Source organism: Natrix helvetica (assembly GCF_964273705.1).
Source record: "Natrix helvetica genome assembly, chromosome: 1".
Classification (NCBI taxonomy): domain Eukaryota; kingdom Metazoa; phylum Chordata; class Lepidosauria; order Squamata; family Natricidae; genus Natrix; species Natrix helvetica.
The window spans coordinates 115,242,718-115,264,926 of record NC_138548.1 but is presented as its reverse complement, the minus strand read 5'-3'; the positions used below and the strand labels follow the sequence as shown (position 1 = coordinate 115,264,926).

The 22,209-nt window shown below is 38.2% G+C and overlaps 1 protein-coding gene across 1 annotated transcript in view; it reads right to left on the bottom strand.

The window, feature by feature from the left end:
- LRP5 (LDL receptor related protein 5) overlaps window positions 1-22,209 on the bottom strand; it is a 136,073-nt gene that overhangs the window by 39,626 nt on the left and 74,238 nt on the right. Inside the window, exon 7 of the mRNA XM_081939649.1 lies at window positions 21,082-21,253. Within this exon, the coding sequence (XP_081795775.1) occupies window positions 21,082-21,253 (172 nt within the window). The remainder of the gene's footprint in view (window positions 1-21,081; window positions 21,254-22,209) is intronic.

Genomic DNA, 22,209 nt, shown 5'->3' with positions numbered 1-22,209 from the left:
GCAAAAATTTGCACTACAAATAAAAATACTACATAGATACAGTCCAACTATATTTGGTGAAAAATTGATTTTATTTACTCGTATTAAAATAAAAATAATTCAATCTCTATTATTCCTCCTATCTACAATAATATTATCAAACCTTCGCAGCTAATTAGATCTGTTCCTAACACTGTGCAACCTCTCCCTTAAGAACTGAATATTTGGATTTGAGCGAACATTTCAATCTACTCTTCAGAAATAATCCAAATTAATCCTATATTGTTGATACATATCACTCATGCTATTCTCATTTGAGATAAGCAAAATACAGAAATGAAGTAAGAAATAGTAAGCTAAGGAATTTAAAACATAACTTTAAGAAAGGGAAATATAGCTAAATCTATGCTGATGAATATTCTTGAACATCCAGGTAAAGTTGTCCGAAAGTTAGTCAATAAATCCAGTTGCCATGACTTAACCTTCAGACAACTTTAACTGGCTGGAATTTTCGTCGATATATTGCAAAGCACTTTGGAGAGGAAACTCCTGAGATTGGTGCAGGAGGAGGTGGAACACCCTGCCTAACTAACTTGTTCTGACTGAAGCTACTTAGATGAGCAGTGGAAAATTCTCAAACTAACAGGGAAAAAAATCCAGTTGTCAAGACTCAACCTTCAGACATTAGTTTATATTCATTAGACTTTCAGTTATTGTGAACCATCCTTGGTTCCACAATATCTGTATATTGTTTCTGTTTCTCAGGATCTCATTAACTCCACCCAATCATCTCTGTTTTGGTGGTTGCACTCATTTTCTTGTGACAAGGAAATCGATATAGGTCCATAAGTTATTATATCTCCTAAGTATTCAAGCACCAGTGAGATCTAGTCCTATAATAGTCAGAGGTGGAATTGTATCCTGAATTAGTATATATTATTAACTCATTTTGAATGCACACAAACTTGTATATTTAGATGTATACACACAGTTCAACTACCTTCTTTTGACAATGTTGTCAAAAGGAAACGGTAAGGAAACTTAACTATATTTGAGTAGTCATTTGAAATTCACACACAAAATTCATCCTTTGCTGTTTTTTCCCCAGAATAGGGGGGGGGGATTAACTAGTATTTCCCCTACACACACACACACACACACTTTACATCCTTCTCTTTACCCTATAAATTCCCACACAATCTGCTCTCCAACGTGTATAGAATGCATTGAGAGCAGAATATTTACCAGCTGCGGAGGCAACTGTGAACCACAACAGATTTACAAAACAAGAAACTTCAGTCTCTGCTTCTTTGTAATTATGTTAATAAACCACAAACCTAACCAAAACAAATATCTACTACATCCATTTCCTTTTGCATGGGGTCGAAGAAAAATTTTAACAGAAGCTTTTCTAAAATTTTGACAAGTGAGACTTGGTCTGGTGCAATTTAAAAACACGGTCTGAAATTAAGCTACAATTATTTTAGCACTAGCTTCTCAGATATCCCAAACAGATTTCAACCCTGGGGACTTCTCCAAATCAAGCTCTAATTCGTTATGAAAGTTTTCCTTCTGTCAAAGTATGTTAATATCTACTGCATGTGCACTAATGCGTGGCTTGGCTTTTTTCCACATCACCCAAGGGTCAGGCTTATAAGCATGAAGCAGCCTTAGGGCTGCAAGGCAGCAGTAAGGTGGAAAACTGCCTTGTTAAAGACGTTAAAATCCCTGACAAATCATAGATCAAGGCAAGTTTTCCTTTATCAAAAGGCTGGGTAACTTTCCCAAGAAAATAAAATGTGGAGAACTGGTCAATATTATGCAACTCTTTGAAAAGTGTGGTACAGGAAGTTATCGAATTGCAGTCACAATTGAGCCCAACATTTCCATTGCTAAGCGAGACAGTTGTTAAGTGAATTTTGCTCGTCAGAAGGTTGAAAAAGGTGGTCACATAACCCCAGGAGACTATAACGGTCATAAATACATGCCAATTGCCAAGCATACAATTTTTGATGACATGACCATGGGGATGTTGTAATGGTCATGAAAAACAGTTGTAAGTTACTGTATTTTTTGCACTATAAGACACTCCAGACCATAAGACGCACCTAGCTTTTGGGGACGAAAACAAGAAAAAATATTCAGCTTCTGCATCCCAGCAACTTGCCTCCTTGCAGCAAACAGTCTTGTCAGCTTCAGCATAGCCTGATTTAGCACAAGCAGCTGATTGGCGGTTGGATCGGCCTTCCGGAATACCACCGATCAGCTGTTCTAGTCTGCAGGGATTGCTACTACCCATCACCGTCGCTGTATATTGCCGCTTTCGCATGCCCCATTTTCAGCCTACGCACATCCCATTTTTGGCCTGTTCCAGGTGGCAATCCCCACTGCATGGAATGGGCTGAAAACAGGATGCACAGAGGCTGATAACGGGACAGCGGAGGCCGAAAATGGTGTGTGCAGAGGCAGTGATAGGCGGTGCTGGGTGGCAGTGGTGATCCCTGCAGCCTGGAACAGCTAATTGGTGGTATTCCTGGAGACCGATCCAACTGCCAATCAGCTGCTCATACTAAATCAGGCTGTACTGAAGCTGACCAGGCTGTTTGCTGCAAGGAGGCATATTGCTGGGAGGCAGAGGCCAGTGGGTGGTTGGGGCTTAAGCAACACTCACTCTATAAGACACAGAGACATTTCCACCCACTTTTTTTGGGGGAGGGGGGTGCACGTCTTATAGGCTGAAAAATATGGTAATTATTTTCAGTGCTGTTGTAACTTCAAATGGTCACTAAATGAATGGCTTTAAGTCAAGGACTACCATGTTTCCTCGACAGTAAGACAGGGTCTTATTTTCTTTTGACCCCTGAAATAAGAGTTTGGCTTTATTTTTAGAAAGATCTTATTGTTTTTGAGTTGCAGGAGGTGGCGAGCATGGACACCTCATGGCTGCAGCTGTGTTGCAATATTTTTAGGAGGGCTTATTTTCGGGGGGAGGGCTTATTTTAGTGCATGCGCTCAAAAACCTGATTGGGCTTATTATCCGGGAAGGTCTTATTTTCAGGGAAACAGGGTAGGTATGTGTGTAATGCAGGTTATTAATTATATTTTATTCACACATTAATGTGATTTAAATTTTAGACCATGGCTGTAGTATGGGTTATATTCACACATTGTTCTACAAAAATGGAGAACATATTTATCAACTGAGATTTCAAATTATATTCCACAAAAATCAAAAGCAGGAAATAGTCCCAATTAAAGAAATCAGTGTATAATCATATGGTATATATTGTCTATCCAGAATTTGGCAAAATTCAATCATGAAGATTATGCTCGGTCTTCTCAACTACATCTGTTTGCATTACAATTTAGTATACCCATCTATTCTGGCGACATCTTTAGAAACCACAGAGAAGTATTTCAGGATTACTTATGCAATTCCCCTATGTTCAGAAGTGCAAGCCACTCTCTTAGCAGCTGTAGGACATTTCCTCAAAGTAATAAATTGCTTGACTATCTTTTTCTTTATGCTTATTCAGAACTTTAGGATATAATTGGATAAAAATATCTCTTCTGAATGACCTCATATGAAGAACCTTTTTGAGACAATCATTTCAGTTTTATCTACAGCATGTTTAAAGACTTACTTCCCATGTTAATGAACACCAAAATATTAGGGAAAGTGCCCCCTCTCATCTGAAGTGGGTCTCACTGGCCTGAATAAAAAGAACTTATATATGCTCATTTGTAAAGTCATTTCTCCAAAGGGAAAAAAAGCTTCAGACTTATTAGATCATCTATATTTATCAGTGTTCAAACTGATCACAGTAATAGCACTAAGGTGACCAACCGTCCTCCTTTAGGGAGGACAGTCCTTCTTTTGTAAGTTCTGTCCTCCCTCGAAAAGTGTCCTCCTACATGTCCTCCTTTTCGATATTTGAAGACTAATCTGTTGCGCGTTATGTGACGTATTTGTATTTGACATGACAATTCCTCAAGACTCGGTATAGTGCGGTATAAGACGTGATTATGAGATGCATGCGCTCCGCACGGGAGACCTTGAGAGAGAGCGCCGCGTGCAAGTGGCTTTGTTTACTTCTTACCAAAACACAACATGGCACATATGCACGCAGTAGACTCACGGTACATCGGCAATTGAATGACTCACAGTAATTATTTCTTTCTCAGTGAATATTCAATTATACAGAGGTAAGTACAATTCACGTTTTATTAAACAGTTTTTAATGGTGTTTTTTTACTTCATCGCAAGTATATTGAACAGATATTGAATCTTGTGTTGAATTTTTATCTAAAGAAATGCTAGACATTAAAATAGACGACAATTGTCTCTTTGAAGAAATTAGAAGACTGAATGTATATTTAAATTCTGAAAAATTAATACAATGGGAAAATCAACATGTTGAAATTGATAAAAGATGGGTGGATATTTTCAGCCATTTCAAAAATGAACATATTCCATGTGAACATTTATTTATACTTGTTCAATTTACGTTGTGCTGCCCTGGAACTAATGCAGCAGTTGAAAGAGTTTTTTTCAATTGCCAATGATTTTTCGACAAGTGAGAAATCTAGATTGAATGTTGATACTCTAGCTGCAGCACTTGCCGTAAAATTCAATATGAAGGATATTTCTTGTTCAGATATTTCCAATATATTGTTAGAAGATGATACATTGACAAAAAATATTAATTCAATAGAAAAGTACTCATTTAAATAATAATTAACAGGCATGTAACCATAATTACAATATAAAATGTTGCAAATGTTTTTATTATGCATATATCATATTTTAGTGTATTATTGTTGCAATGAATAAAATATTTCTTTTATTTATGACAGGGGTGGCGAACACGTGGCTCGCGAGCCGCATGCGGCTCCCGGCCAAAATAAATGAGGCTCTTTGCCTCTTATCATTATTTAGTATACTGTGGCTCGGATCGCGCGCTCCCTTTCAGAAGCTGGGGAGGTCCTTTGCAGGCAGCTAGAACGGGCCGCCTGCAAAGGACTTCCCCAGACTTGCTTTGAGGAGCACGGGGCGACTGAGGCTAGTTGTGAAGCCCCAAAGCCCCCACCGCCACCGGAAGAACTGCTGCCACCTCCTCCTCATCCTCCTCTAACAGGCAGCACTGCCGGATTTGCCGCCCAGCGCTGCGGCTGAGATGAAGCCGCCAAAGCTCCAGCCGGCATCTCCGCGCGTGGCAGCGGCGCCTCCCCTCCGCTCGGAGCAGCTGAGCTCAGTCAGCGCTGGGTTACCCCTGCCCCCTCCTCCTCCTCCGCCGTGCTTTTGAGGAGCCATGAGGCTGCAGGAGCCAGTAGGAAGGCGGGGGGCGGGAGCAGGGGAAAAAAAGCCTCATGGCTCCTCAAAAGCACGGAGGAGGGGGAGGGGGCAGAGGTAACCCAGCGCTGAGCTCAGGAGCAAATCTGGTGATTCTGTTGGACGAGGAGGAGGAGGAGGAGGAGGAGGTAGCAGCAGTTATTCTGGTGGCAACTCGTACTCGTCGGCATCTTCAGCAGAAGCCCTGCCCACAATGAAGAAAGCAAAGATGGAGCACATCCACGCAGATGACGTCGCTGCAACATGACTGGAGGAGGAATTCTGGGAGTTGAAGTCCACAAGTGTTAAAGCTGTCAGGTTTGAAGACCCCTGGGGTTTTTTTTCCCTAAAGGGTTAGGGGTGCAAGAGTCTTGTAACTTGACAGCTTTAAGAGTTGCGTGCTTCAAATGCCAGAGTTTCTGAGCCAACATTTTGGTTGCTAAGCAGGAGCGTTGTTAAGTGATACTGATATTATATAACACTTTGAATTAAGCGGGTACCTTGAAGAAACATAACTTTGAGTTTCAAATAATATTGATTTCGTTGTTGTCTTAGGTGAAATCTGTGAAAAAAATTCGGGTGCTCAGGCATGAAAATGTGCCACTCAAACACTATACTTTTCTGCTCACATCGAAAAAAAATTAGAGGGAACATTGCTTCCGGGTCTGTTTTGGCAGGTCACTGCGTGGTGTGGCTCTCTGACTCTCACAGTTTAAAATTTTGGCTCTTTTTGTCAAACTTGTTCGCCACCCCTGATTTATGATATTTTTTTTTCCAATTTATTTGTCCTCCTTTTCATTGTAAAAAAGTTGGTCACCTTAGAATTTTGGACAATAGAACGTGCTTTGTCCTCCTTTTCATTGTAAAAAAGTTGGTCACCTTAATAGCACAAAACATCATCAAGTCATCGGGGAGGTTGTTTATTGTTTTGCAATACCACATGATGGTACTGGCTCAATTTTTGATAATTCTATTAGGAAGAAAACATCACAATCCCTCTTCCCTTCAAAAGGAAAACAGGGCATACTCAAACCATTCCAAGTTCAATACATTTTGAGTAGAAATACTAGGACAAAACTCTATACTGTTTCAAAAATATTCTGAAGAGTGCATTAGCCATGAAAAAAGCCTCTTCTACCACTAGGTAGAAATCACTGAAAGGAAGTAAGGATAGCAAGAAAAGTCATCTAAGCATAAACAGTTTTAGAAGTAAGAAAGAAAAAAAAAAACCTCCGGTTTACCCAGGTCTACATTACATTTTACGTCTTTATATACTTAGCATAGAATTAATGGGTTTATAATACAAACTTTTCCTTATTTGCTATGTGTGTCTAAATGTGTTGTAGTTTGTTTTGCAGATGTTGCGAAATTTTTAAAAAAGTACATTTAAAATCCTTAATCTTTAATAATTTAAATAAAATCCTATTACACATTGTTATGCTACTGGGTTTTTGGTTGCAAAATACAAAAACTATCTTGCTTTCTTTGACCTTTGCAAAGACAGAATTAATCTTTTCTGTTCGTGGGCTGAGTTAAAATACATTCAATGCTATTGTGTCTTTGGGCATAAACTTTGTGGTTATTTCTGCAGAGAGAAGTTCCAATAGCAAAACTATTGCTTTCATTTTTTTTCTGTTGGACTTTTTAAAAAAAGTTTACTGGGGGGGGGGAGAGAAATTTGACATGGACGGGCACCTCAACAACTTTTATGATCCTAGGATGAAAACCATAGAGCAAAATACCCATTTAACATTTTCACTGCATTCTATGGGCTTGTCTCATGCAAATATAGGACAGTGGAGAAATATTTTGTTTCATACAACACCCAGAAAATTATACCAGAATGTTCTGAACGTATCAATTTTATTAAGTTTGCATTTTCCTCTTTTTGTGTACACCCCCTAAAGGAAATACCATATTAAGAACAATGATTCATATGCTCTAAAGAAAAACAATTGGCTAGTCTGGTTGTTCTTCCACTCCTGATAATTTGGAAAAGCTGTTATCTAAATCTTACCAGCATAATATGTTTTTTAAAAGTCAGATGAAATTGATGGATAAAACAAATATATATATATGGCAGGAATAAGAGGGGTGGAGAGATAATGAGAGAGCAAGAAACTAATTTAACAAGCTGTTTTACTTCACTGGGTTTTCTGTCCTTTTATGAAGTTCAATATGATATGATGTAAGGATAACACCAGGTATTTTTTGATTTATGTCTCCTGAATTGCATCAAAGCTTTGTTCCCAACAGGGTTCAACTGAATTCCAAAATCTTGCCATTGCATTATTATTAATTTCCAGCACTCATCTTTCGAAGTACTCTTTTCAGCTCGTTAACGCTAACTTAAAATTTTACAGGGAATAAACTCTCGATATTTGTAATGAAAAGGTAAAGTTCTACCAGAAATGTATAGCTTATATAGCCTGTATGTAGAAACAAGCTGCTGGCGAAACAACAAATGTCCTATATTAAAAAAAAACTATTCTGCCAAGTTCAGAACATCTGTAACCTATCCAAAATATGGCCTCATTTTGTCTCTGCTGTTAGCCTTGCTCCTCTGCCTCATTAATAAAGACTCAAACGCTTTCTGAAAACAAAGCCATAAATATCAATCATACATCACATCCAATTGTGTGGTTGTTGTTGCAATTCAAAACAACTGTGCAGCAAGCCAAAGCAAGTGTTACTTACATGCAGGTGAAAAAGATCAGCAAGTACAAGTGAGACGGAGTAACTGCATCAGGCCGGAATTGTGTGATAAAATGAATTATCAGAAGCAAACTCAATTACACATGCATTTTGCTCTTCCCTTGCCCATATCCCCCAACACCCACTTCTATTAATACCTAACAAGAATCTGCAAACTATGCTCCATTGACTAATTAAAGATCAATGCGTGTAATTCTCCCCACCTTTAATTAATACAGAACAGGGACTTTCATTGCCTTGGGCTACACAAGTAAATTATGCTTGCCAAATATCTGGAGACGTATTAAGTAATAGCCTCATTTAAACCCAAGACACATAGTTCATAAATATTGAAGTATCAGTGGCAGCCATGGCCAGGATTATTTCTGCATAATTTCACTTTACATACTAATTATGCTCAATGCTGGACTGGGAGGTACTGCTTATGTTTATTTATCCCATAGTCACCACCCAAGTTGGATTACTGCAATGTGCTCCAAGACAGCATTGATTCCAATCCTGCTAGTCTTTCATAAGCTCCAGGGCCTGAGGTTCTGGAGGTTAGATGGCCTGCTAAAAGGCTTTTATTGGTTGTTCTATTTGGGCTTAACTACTGTTGGTTTTTACTTCATAATAATATAGGAACCTCGGGTGTAATCCTAAAATAACTGGAATACCACTGGCATTGACAAAACTACCCTCAGTCAATTGCAAAAGGCAGCTTTAGTTGGAACAGCTTACATCCTGCGACAATACCTCAAAATCTGCCTATCCCCGGTCCTTGGGAAGGACTCAATAGGTGGATAAAAATAAGAAATCCTGTCTGAACCTCTGATTGTATGACAAACCATAATAATATTTTTATTAATGTTTTTACCTTTTGTTAGCTACTGACTATCACATCTGTCAGATAGGTGGCCATATAAATTGATGAAATCAATACATGTATGTGGTGTTGGGGGAAGGTGTGAGGAAAAGACTGGGGGTAAAAAAAGAGGAAGTGGTTGCCGAATGCATCTCTTAAATGTAAAAGAGTTCTTCAAACTGGCATTCTCCTTATGTGTTGAACTATATAGTCATGCTTTCCCATATAGCATAGCCTTGTCCAAACTTGGGAACTTTAAGACTTGTGGACTTCAACTCCCAGAATTCCCCAGCCAGCATGGCTGGCTGGGGAATTCTGGGAGTTGAAGTCCACAAGTCTTAAAGTTCCCAAGTTTGGACATCCCTGCTTTAGAGCATTCCCCATCTTGGCACCCTCATAATGCAGCTATAAGTACCATGTTGCCTCATTTGGACAGATATCCAAGTATGCATTCCACTGTAGCAATGAAAAATGGACAGACCACCCACGCTGGAATGTGCATTTGGAGACATACACCTACATAACCCAAGGAATTCTCATATGTCTGCCAGGTCAGAAAAATGATCTCATCTAGGTCAACCTCTGGTCTTTTAACAAGAGTCTGCCAAATGGCCCTGATTCACTCACAGGCAAAGAATGGAAACAAGTATATTTATTCCTGACAGGAGACGCATTCTCTGAGAGCATGATAACTCTGCTTTCACTGACATAGTAAGTACAAAGACTTACTATGCTGATATTATCCTTCCATGTGGCATTTTTAATGGCAGGATTAGCTATCCAAGACAGCAATATTGGATGGAAGATAAAATCAGTCTTCCCTAAGCAGGTATACTCCAGACTTGCTTCTAGACTACATTATGGCATTGTTAAAATTCACTTTGCAGTGGTTTAAAGATTAAATATTACATTACAGAATAATATTCTGCAACCTTAGCTGTGTTTAGATATTCTGAACTTTATGCAGGTGTTCTTAACGTTGGTGGATAAATTTAGTTTTATTCTTGTTCTGCAAACTTTTTTCCTCCCTCCTCCTGGCTTTAGCATACAAACCATATGCTAGAGTGCCTCTTTCTCTTTATTCTTCTGCCACGCTTCTTATTCTTAAAGGCTTGTATGTTTAATGGCTCTACCATTTGTCCAGTTCTGTTTTTACTTCTTTGGAATTTTTATAGGAGGTCTTCAGAGATGGATTTTGTTATGTCAGGTGGCTTACAAAACATCGAAAAAGCAGGGGGCTCCATGATTCCCCCAAGGAGCAGGTAATTTATCCTTTGGGCTAAAATCAGGTCCAAGATGCATGTCGTAAAATTATGCCCGTTTCGGCAAGTTCTCATTTAGTGTTACAGACTGGAACATGATTAAAAACAGTAGTTTTGATTTGGGAAAAAAAAAGGACCTCAAAGAACATTTCTTAGGACACAAGAATTCACCCATTGATCCCCAGTCTGGATAATTTTATCTGAAATTTGGAAGAGTGGTTTAATTTATAGCATGAGCTAGGACAGAGGCCTGAAGTTACCTGCAATCAACTTTCTCCCTCCCAAACAATTTGTCAAAAACTCTTTTGCAGAAGGTGGGGTGAGGTTGTTTTTAATTTCCTAACCTGAAAACTGTCAAGAGAAAAGGTTATTGTATGCATCAACAAGCAAAACAATAAAAAACCTGCCCCTTGTGAATTTGAATTTTTTTGTCATCTACATCACACTAACCTTGGTTGAAAATTAGAACAAAATATTTTATTATTTTCATCCTCAGTTTGTTTTTATACCGAAGAGAAAATGTACGGACTTAGCTTTCATTTAATGACCTGAGCAATATTTGCTTTAGATGAAATGTGGTATTTCAAATGCAGATAGTACTAACTTATTTGATTTTTATCACACCTTTGTTTTTATATACAACTCAAGGGTAGCAAACATACGAATACTCCTTTCTCCTATTTTCTGCACAACAACAGCCCTGTGAGGTGGGTTGAACTCAGGAAGAGTGACTGGACCAAAGTTACCCAGCTGGCTTTCATGCCTAAGGTATGAAAGGCATTATCAGAATCCCTCATGCTGTCTCCGGGTAATAGAATTGTAGTGTAAACCATCTACATGGAGAACAAATTGTAAAAGGCTGACTTAAATGAATGTAGGATAAGATTATGAGTCCATTTCTTTACATCCAGACATTCCATGTAAATGTAGAAATGTTACTAGTGTAGTAGTGTTAAATATAAATATACTAATAGGGAGCATTCTATTACTAGCAACAATCAATACTGTAATATTTTCTATTTATAACTTGTATGTGATTGATCTGCACATAGTTTATACTTAAAGGATGACATTTTTATCTGAAACTGTTGCAGAAAATGTGCAAAGTTATTTAGACAATTCTGTAAAAGAAAATAAGAATTGTATCATTTGCTAAAAAAAATATGTTTTACAATTGCCTGCTGGAAATTAATACTAGTAAATATCAATTTTCTTTGAGCTAGTCCTAAATAGCAAATAATACAATAACAATACTGTAACACGAAAGTGCAGCTAGTTATAGCTAAGAAAGGGAATACTATTTAGCAGAATATACGATGATGATCTTTGGTAAACAGAAATATCAATGTGTCCGAAGGAAATTCGCCAAGATAAGGTGACCAACCGTCCTCCTTTAGGGAGGACAGTCCTTCTTTTGTAAGTTCTGTCCTCCCTTGAAAAGTGTCCTCCTACATGTCCTCCTTTTTGGTATTTGAAGGCTAATCTGTTGCGCGTTATGTGACGTATTTTATTAAACAGTTTTTAATGGTGTTTTTTTTACTTCATCGCAAGTATATTGAACAGGTATTGAATCTTGTGTTGAATTTTTATCTAAAGAAATGCTAGACATTAAAATAGACGACAATTGTCTCTTTGAAGAAATTAGAAGACTGAATGTATATTTAAATTCTGAAAAATTAATACAATGGGAAAATCAACATGTTGAAATTGATAAAAGATGGGTGGATATTTTCAGCCATTTCAAAATGAACATATTCCATGTGAACATTTATTTATACTTGTTCAATTTATGTTGTGCTGCCCTGGAACTAATGCAGCAGTTGAAAGAGTTTTTTTCACTTGCCAATGATTTTTCATCAAGTGAGAAATTGAGATTGAATGTTGATACTCTAGCTGCAGCACTTGCCGTAAAATTCAATATGAAGGATATTTCTTGTTCAGATATTTCCAATATATTGTTAGAAGATGATACATTGACAAAAATATTAATTAAATGGAAAAGTACTCATTTAAATAATAATTAACAGGCATGTAAGCATAATTACAATATAAAATGTTGCAAATGTTTTTATTATGCATATATCATATTTTAGTGTATTATTGTTGCAATGAATACAATATTTCTTTTATTTACGATATATTTTTTCCAATTTATTTGTCTTCCTTTTCATTGTAAAAAAGTTGGTCACCTTAGCATTTTGGACAATAGAACGTGTTTTGTCCTCCTTTTCATTGTAAAAAAGTTGGTCACCTTAGCCAAGACCAAGTAGATATGCTGATATAACCATGAAACGAATTTAACTAAGAGCAAATTTTAAGAAAAATATCTAGCCTTCATGAACAGAACAAAGCTGTGAGTAATGGAAGACAAATTTTACATCTATGGATGGGTGGACGGACAGTGTTTACAACACTCTTGTAAAATTGGAGTATTGGACAAAAGAACCCAAGATAAAGCAAGATGAAAACTGACAAAAGAGTCAGTGTGTTCAATAGTTCACAACAGGCTCCCGAGGGAAAGTTAGTTAGAAAGGGAAAAGAGCAGGGCTATCTCTAGGCACAGCCAATGCAAAAGGGCAGCAGGGTGCTCTTAGGTGAAGGAAGCCTTACCATAAACAGTGACAAGCAAAACATATGGACCATCACAATGAAATCAGCATGCAGACATAACAACGACTCATCATAAAAATGCAAAAGTACCCCTGATTAAAAAGTTGGTGGCATCAATTGAAAATTAACATTGCCCCTTGCACTGTTTTCTCATGCAAATGTTTAAGCAACAAAGGGACTGGAAGGAGGGGAGAGAGAAATACAAGACTTCTATTCCAGGCATGGGAATAACAAAATGTGGGTTAAAATGTTTTCCACTCTTTCCTTTAGCAAGCTGAGGGCAAAACTTAGAATTATCTTTAAGAATTGCATCTGGTTTTTTTTTTAAAGGAAAGGGTAGGCAAAATTGAATTTTAAAAAATCAATTATGGTCAGCAGTGACAAATATGAGTCATAGAAATAATAACGTCTACAGTAGAGTACATAATATGTCTTTGTAATAAGCAGCCAAAAAAATACGTAACAAAAAACTGCTCAGATTGCAATTAATCCCGCAGAAAACTTCAAAGTGGGCTTCAATTCCTGCTCTCACAACTCAGAAACAATGGTGACATGGGACAGTTTTAAAAAGTGCCTGCTCAGGCAGATGATTTATTGACCACTTTAGCTCATGTATGCCCATCCAAACTATTGGAAGTATGGCAGAAACTCCCTTTTTCTCCTCGTTCTCCCCATTTCTTTAGAAAGAACTAGAAGGGGAGGAGAAAGATGGCTGACAGCGCTTTGCATAAAAGGACAACACAGCATTTTCAGGCATTCATAATAGCCAAATCAACCAAACAAATTGCCCGAAGAACTGCAACAGTAAGCTATTGGATTTTTACGTCGGCAACTTCAGAAGTCCATTGGAAGAATAAGATCTTTTATCGTGCTTTCAAAAAAACAATCACAATTCTTGTTCTGTCTCTCAGAATTTTTGGGGGAGGGGGGGGAAATCACCCCTTTGCACCACTAATTTAGTCTTCTTGCCGAAGAATGAATACAAGTTAAAAAGGAGCCGACGGTTGGAGGAAAGCCAAAGAAATCTTTCAGGAGCGAAATGCAGAAAGAATGGTGTTTGTTCTGCATTCAAATTTCACATGCAATTCTACAGATGAGATGATATATCTTGCTACGGGTCCAAGAATACACCTTTGTTAGAGAAAATGCTGCCCTACCTAGAACTGCAAGGATAAGAATTATCCTTGCACTTGCCGAGTTTTCTTTCAAAAGTCACCCTTCATCAGGAAAAAGGGCTTCTTCGCAGGAACCTCAAAGTGGAGAATTAGGCAGCTACTGGCTTTCTGTTTATAGTCATCCAGGCAGTGAATAGTTTCATTCCAAATGCCACAAGGCAGACATGCAACCTTTCATTCCGGGGACCTGATTTGTGTTTCATTTCATGAAGTCAAGGACTAGAAAAGACAAAAAGAATTTCTAACAAGTGTGCAACAAAAAGTTTGGCAGGGAACAAGCAGCCCAGCTTCTTTATTAGCACTACCAGATTCTCAGACATTGGCATTAAGGGGTTGGATAGGGGAACTTTAAAAATCTCTTTCCCACAGACTTTTACTCTTTTTTTTTCTGGGGGAAAAAAGGCAAATCTACATGGTCCATTCCCCCCCCCCCAAACCCTCATTAACTGTGAATGTTACTGCCCTGAAGTTTAAGCAAACCTGGGGGCATGTGCCTGGCGGGAAAGACTTGGAAAAGGAATGAAGGGGTGCAAGCATTTCAATTAGTTGCCTTTGAAGGATCCTTCTGAATGAGACAGAACACGCTTGTCAAATGCAAGTTCAAGTGAAAGCCATTTCTACCAATGAAGGGCGCTGATAGCTGTGGGGGTTCTGCTAAACCCTCTTTGCCCCCCCCCCCTTATGTCTTTATTGCTCACAAAAAAAGGAGGCAGGGGTCACCCATAGTTTAAAAAAAGTTAGCATGCTTTCCCACAGGATGACTCTAGTCAATCAATGCTAGGAGCAACCCTTCCCTTTTTTGAGTGACAGATGTCTCCTCACGACACTAATATAAAAAGCTGAACACACCCTTTAATATAGCTGATAGTTGCTGAATATCAATGGAAGAAGCCTAAATATTTCTCTTAAGTTAATGCTAAGTGAGCACACCCACCTTCTAATCCGTTCTTTTTTTCCCAAATGGGTTCAGACAATGTGACACTCAAGCTATCAAGGCCATCTACAATCCAGAGAGTATCCACTATACAATTGCTTACATGCAATGGCTAAGAGCATATCCTGAAGACATTTTTTTTTCTAGGCAGTTTAACCACATGCACGCTGAGCATGAAGAAAATGAAATTAAACAGAGCAACTCAACGCCACTGAGGTGAATTTCCCCAGTTATTTAAAATGAAAGAGATCAAAACATGAACAATTATTCACTGGTAACCACAGTGAGGAAAATGTTTCTTACATTTTCACTTGACGTTGCTCTTGAAGTACAGGGTTTGGAGAAAAGAAAAACAAATTCCGTTTCATTTAATCTCGCAACACTACACAAAATACCTACATTGTGTATAAATAGCACAGCAATAGCATTTAGGCTTACACACCGCCCCGTAGCGCTTTACAATTTCTAAGCATTGTTTGCCTATTGCCTTCAACAATCTGGGTCCTCATTTTACCGACCTTGGAAGAACAGAAGGCTGACTGAGTCAATCTTGAGACAGTGAGAATCGAACTCCAGGTAGTGCCTGCAATACTGTATTTAATCACTGTGCCACAGTGGTGGGTTCCGGATCCTGTTGCAACCAGTACGGTGGTGGGTTCCGGATCCTGTTGCAACCAGCCTGGCGTCCCCCACATGCATGAATGCAGCACATGCGTGCACAAGCGTGTGCAGCCTTACCGCCACGATGCTCCAGCTGTTCAGTGGAGCGTCGTGCAGGCATCGTACGCTCCGTGCACGTGCGCGGAAGAGCTCAAATACAGGTAAGGAGCTTGGGCGGGCGGGTGGGCCCTCCGGAGCACTGTAACGGAACGGTACCCAGTGCTTCCGGCAGGCACCAGTATGCCTATACCGGGGCGTACCACCTGCAACCCACCACTGCTGTGCCACCAGGGCTCTTAAAAACCTAAATGGATCACTGTTATATATTCTAAACCAGAAGGAATGATATATATTCCACCTGGAAGTGGACAATACTCTGTAAAAAAAAAAAAAGCTGAGTATGAAGACAAACAGAATTCTATCAGATTTCAGAACCTAAATATGCCGAACACAGGTAATGTGGGCAGTTATACCTGTAGATGTTAGCAAATTTTCAAATTAAAGCCAGGTAACCAACAGAGTGGAATTAATCTGAAAATAGTGCTTTGCATAAACATACATTACTCCTGAAGAGATTCAAATCAATGTTTTCACATGCTGCTTCAACTTTCAAACATTCTGTTTCTTATTATAATACATTTGTATATATTCTATATATTTCAAAACATCCACAATGAAGGAAACAATGCTTAGGCCCTTTTCTAAATTAATAGAAAATGCACCCCCCTTCAAGACTGACAAAGCTATGATATCAAAATTAGATGTGCATCAATATCATTGCACAAATGAGATGATGTATTTGGGACATAACACCTGGCACAAGAACGTAAACTGTATGGTTTGCACAGTCTCTTCCTCACCCTGGCGATGTAAAGAATTATGCCAGTTCCCTGATTGGTATAGCAATTCACATTATAGCATTCCAAGTGGACATCTCTCTGGCATCTGACTGAATCCATTGAACTTGCCACTTCACTGGATAATTGGTTCCTCATCACGTTCTTTCTGTTATCAACCATTTGCTAAAATTCAATTGAAAATGGATTTCCCATAACTTAAATCCATTATTCCATGTACTACACTCTACAATAAAAGAGAGCAGATCTTGACATTAGGACCTTCATAGAATTCCTTTCTCTTCATAGGATCTTCATTTCTGGTTTCCTGATTGACCTTACCATTTTATTCTGCATCTCTTCTCATTTTTTCTAAGCGGATGCCCAAAAGTGAACAGAGCATTTGAGATGGGGTTGAATAAAAGGGTGGGGTGGAACAATTATTTACTTTAAGTTTACAACCAACAACTAAGAATTATTTCAGAAGTCTCATTACCAAACCACTTTGTCCACCAAACCTATAACTAAACACCAGAGTTTTGTTAAGTGTTTTTAACTTTAAAAAGTTGCATTTATTTATTAAACTGTCTTATGTTCAATTTACAATCTAACAAAATACCCAGTAGTTCCCTCTACTACTGCCAAGTCAAGTCTCGCTAAACTATAATGAGGCTTTCTTTTAAGATGTAGGATCTTACATTTGTTCCTGCTGGATTTCATGGCTAAAGCATGACTAGAACTCATGGATCTCCCTCTTTCTAGTCTGGTGCCTTAAACTCTAGACTAAACTGTCTCTTAAAGCAAGATCACAATTTGTTTCTCTCAAAGGATGAATAGCAACTTTAGAAATGATAACAAAGGGGAGAATAAAAAGCCTCCTTCGAGCCGGAATCGAACCAGCGACCTAAGGATTTCAGTACAAGCAATTCTACAGTCCTCCGCTCTACCAGCTGAGCTATCGAAGGGATGCTTTTTCTTCCTCCTCCAAATTCTCTTTCTCTTCTAAAGAATTAGCCACGCCTCCTAGTTTTGTATTATTTCCCCAATCTTTCCGTCCAGGCCATTAATAAGAATCTTGAACAGCAAAGGGCCAAGACAGAACCCCCTGTGGCAGTCCACTTAGCTCTGTTCTCCAAACTGATATTGAGGCATTCAGAAGTATGCTGTATAATCTAGCTCATATTTTACAATTTTATTAATCTACATATGGGAGACTTTATCAAATTCATTGCTGAGCTTATGAATGCGGAATTCCCCCGATCTATTAAGGTAGTAATTCTGTCAAAAATAGAGGTAAGGTTGACCTAGCATGACTTATTCATAATAAAAGCCATTTTGGCTCTTGTAAGTGTGATATTCTTAACCAACTGATCACAAATACACTGTTCAATAATCTTCCCCAAGATGCTCAAAATTTCCCAGATCTCTATTCCCCTTTTCTGGATTAGAACAACACATCTTCTCATAGCCTACCAAGGCACCCAGAATGAACTATAATCAGATTATCACATGTTAACTGTCTTTGTGCAGTGGTCTCTCTGTAATTCCTTACATTTTAATATATTTCCTCTTAATAAGCTTACTTTTCAAGATAATTTAAAAAAAAAATAAGATGTGTTCTAATTGCACCCGTCCCCATCTTTATGCACGAAAAAATATTTTTTACTCCCAGGGGCACAGGGTGAGTTTTCCTTCCTGTTCTTCTCCAGTTCCATGCCACTGCTCTTCTCTCCCCCCCCCCCCCCGCTCAATCCAAAGCATGTTGAAAGATCAAAAGATTCAGCACAATAATCACTAAGGAAAGGGTTTTGGTGAGATATATGTATGCATTACCAAAGCGTCAGTCACATTAAGTGGAAGGTCGGTTCTAAATATTTTTATGGTAATGTTTCTGTGTAATATGGTCCAAATGTATAGGAAATGACAAAAACCCAACATTCTATTTCAATCAGAAGAAGAAGAAAATCAGAAGAATTTCAGACTTGTGTGGAAACTGTATTGTTGCAAGCCACAGCAGTCCTTTAATTGGTTCCCTGAAAGTCAGGCTACTCAGTACTATTCAGGATGATCAACGTCCATTTGTCCTTTGACTGTGGGAAGGCAACTGCTTTACTTCTGACATAGCCTCCTGATGGGTCAAAGGTCAGTTACCCTATTCAAGGCTCCCAACCGTCTCTTCCTCCCTGCCCCATTTTTTTTAAATAAAAAGTTTATTTTAATGCAGGACAAAGAATATGCCACCGATTTTAAGTATAAAGCAGCTACTTTTTCAGTAATTCTTTTTTAAAAGCTCAGGGAATAGGAGTTGATTTACTTATGTAAGGAAAGAGCAAATTATTTATAGATCCAAAAGAAATATTTCAACAAGTTAAAAATACCATATAATACGTATTTAGAATATCAAATCAAAGAAGCCACTCATACAGTCACTTTCCTTGCTAGTACTGTTGCAACCTCAAAGAAATTTAGTTTTGGGAACTAAAGGCAAGAGATGGGAAGGCGAATTTGTCCTGCAACTCAAGTTTTGAGTAAGATTTTGATCAGGTTCCCCCACCACCACCACCACCAAATGTAAAACAAAATGAAGACACAAAAACTATAATTAATTTTTGAGAAATAAATATTGACATGCGTTCTTACATTCTGAACTGTTTTGCATTTTACATATGTAAAAGTAACCATGCCAGAGGACCCTTCTATCTTTTACAAGGTTGAAATAAATTCTTCAAACCTGAGCTGGAGATTAAAAGCGCCATTTTAAATAGCACATGCAGAAATGACCTAGAATGAAAACTATTTCCCCATAAAAGTCATTACTTTGAAAGCCTGTCCTGAAATACAGCAAAGACTTTGTTTCTTCAATATCCATCAAATAACTATAGGGAGAAAAAGTAGGAAGAATCAGGTCGTCAGAAGGATCAATGAGTTGTGTTGGGTTTGTAGATAGAGGTGAAGCGCCTGACTCTAGAGACCCGTGTTATGCCTCACAGACACTGCTTATCACTGCACAATAAATTAGAGAATGTCTGGGTGCAAATTCTGAATTTATTCTGAAGAAAATAATCACAAAGCTTCGGAGGGTGGAGGGGAGAGAGGCGATGATTCTATAGGCTACATTTTATCTTTTAACCATGTTGTTTTACAGCAGTTTAAATTAGGGAAACACTTCTAAAAATAGACAAATAGGTCAACATTTTTTAATTATGCAATTATACACAATCATTAAGCAAATGTTGACAAGACAACCCACAAAACTGGTTTTGAAAGAGAATTAGGCAATTTTGCAGGAAGATGTCAGAGTCTCTTTGCTTCTCCTTCAGCTGGAACCTTGTAAGCCACGTTAATTTGTTCCTGGAATGTATTGCTTTCTGGCGGGATCTTAAATTTTCTTTCAATTTACTTTTGCGTCATTCACTTCAAATCAGTTGCATCTCCTGAATCCAAGATACTTTCCCCATATATCTCTCTAAAATCTGCTACAATTTTTTGCTCTCTCTCCTCTCTCTCTCCCACCTTTCAAACATGCTGCCAAACCAAGTTAGAAAAAAAAAAACTTTTAAGAGCTGGGAACAATGTTACCACAGGGTGCCAAATTTGCAGTGAAAGCCCCAAAGGCTGTTGTCACGCAACGTTTGACAAGGCTCGCCAAATGGTTTCTTTAGGATATAAACGGCTTGTGAAGTGACTGAGGCCTTTGTATCTACAGCTGAATGCTGCAGATGGGAACGTTTCTGGCAAGAATGAATAACTGCTGTTTCTGCCATGTGAAGTTTTACACACATAATTAAGGAACGCACTTCTATGTATCTAGCAGTATTTTCCTGCTTGGGAGCGGGGCTGGGTAGATTTCTCCCCTTCGCGGGAACAAAAAGGTTGATTTTCTGAAACAACGGACAGCTAAAAATGCAACATGCAATTAATTGAAGTACATTATTATACAACCAAATGTAGATTCTTCTACATTTTTGCCAAGGAAATAACACAGTGCTTAAGAAGTATAGTTGGTAAGTCAGAGCACAGAGCAAATGGCCAACTTCAGCATCCCCACCACAGATCTCGCCTGGTCTCTTTGAATTCTGATTTTTATTCTGTCAACACATCCTAAAGTTTCTGGCACATTTTAAAAAGTATTCTGCCTTAGAAGTCACACTGTAGTAACTGCACAAATAAATATGTCCTTTCAGTATCTTATGCTCAAGATTAATACTCCCAACCTGAAGACTTATATCATATCATTTGCTGGATTTTGCTACTTTTATTGTATAAAGTCAGCAAGCCTTGAACGTAACACAAAATACTTCCAGCAGGCTGCATAAATTACCCAGACAGAATTAAGCTGCAATACAATTCCTCTTCTGGGAATTCTGAAGAAGAATATTATTTGTTTTAAATAGTTTTCTCCGTGTTTGTCATTTGATAATGAATTCCAGACCTAACTTTTAATAAATTGACTTATTTTAATAGTCCAGCTCTAATATTTCTCTACTTCTTGGCCTCTGACAGTGCAGCTCTGTATTTGCCTGGACAAAAGGCACCACTCGTTCTCAGTTGAGCCAGGACAGGCTGGGTCTTTTTAAAGTAAAATACAAATTCTTATGCTGGGGTTGGGCCTTTTTTCCTCCCGAACTTTTCAGAAACGGTCTCTGGTAATGCAATGTTTCCAAAAAACAGGAAAACAAATCAAGATGTTTTCTCTGGAACTGAACCACCGTTTTCTGGAAATATCTCACTTACCTCAATTTTGTCAGTTTTTGCATCTCCCCAATAAAGTTTGCTTTCCTCAAGATCCAATGCCAAACCATTAGGCCATCCTAGAGAAGTATTCACCAGCACTTTCCTCTCAGACCCATCCAGATAAGCAGACTCAATCTTTGGGTTTTTGCCCCAGTCTGTCCAATACATATAACTTTTGTGGAAGGAGAAGAACAGCAATGTTATTTTGATGCACAAGAATTCTATCAAATATATTATTGCATTTTAAGGCGTGCTTTTCAGCAAGAGGCTTTTCCATGAACTGGAAGTCCATTCAAAGACTTCAAGTTTGTGAGATCTACCAAAGGATAATAATATTATAAGGAAAAACACTTTAAATGAGGAAGGAATTTTTTTTACTTAAAATTCATGGACTTTGCTACCTAGAATAAATAGGCTGATGGTTGTGTATTCCAAATTTACCAAGTACTAATAAAGAACATGCATTAAAAAAACATATTCTGTTACACTACCACTAGAACATGGTATGGCGAAACAGATAATATTTTTAAAGTACAAGTGGTCCTTGTACTTTAAAAATATTATCTGTTTATAACTGTTCGTTTAACAAAGGTTCAAAGTCACAATAGCCTTGGAAAAAGTGACTTATGACCTATGCTCGCTCTTACGACCATCACACCACCCCTACAGTTACATGGTTGCAATTTGGGTTCTTGGCAACTGGGCTCTGGATCATGTGATCATTTTTAGATGATTTCCGGGGTGTGTGTGCTCATTAGGGATGCTGGATTTGCTTAATAATCATATGATTTGTTGAACAACTGCACTGATTTGCTTAACAACCATTGTAAAAAAATTGCTATAAAATTGGATCTGACTTATGACTGCAACAATTTACAATGGAAATTCAATCCCAATTGTGAAGTTAAGCAATGGTACTTAGACTTATATACCGCGTCAGTGCTGTTCTGACTTTTCTAAGCCGTTTAGTGTCAGCATATTGCCCCCAACAATCTGGCTCCTCATTTTACTGACCTTGGAAGGATGGAAGGCTGAATTTATCTTGAGCCAGTGAGAATCAAACTGCTGGCAGTAAGCAGAATTAGCCTGTAATACTGCATTCGAACCAGTGCGCCCCCACGGCTCTAC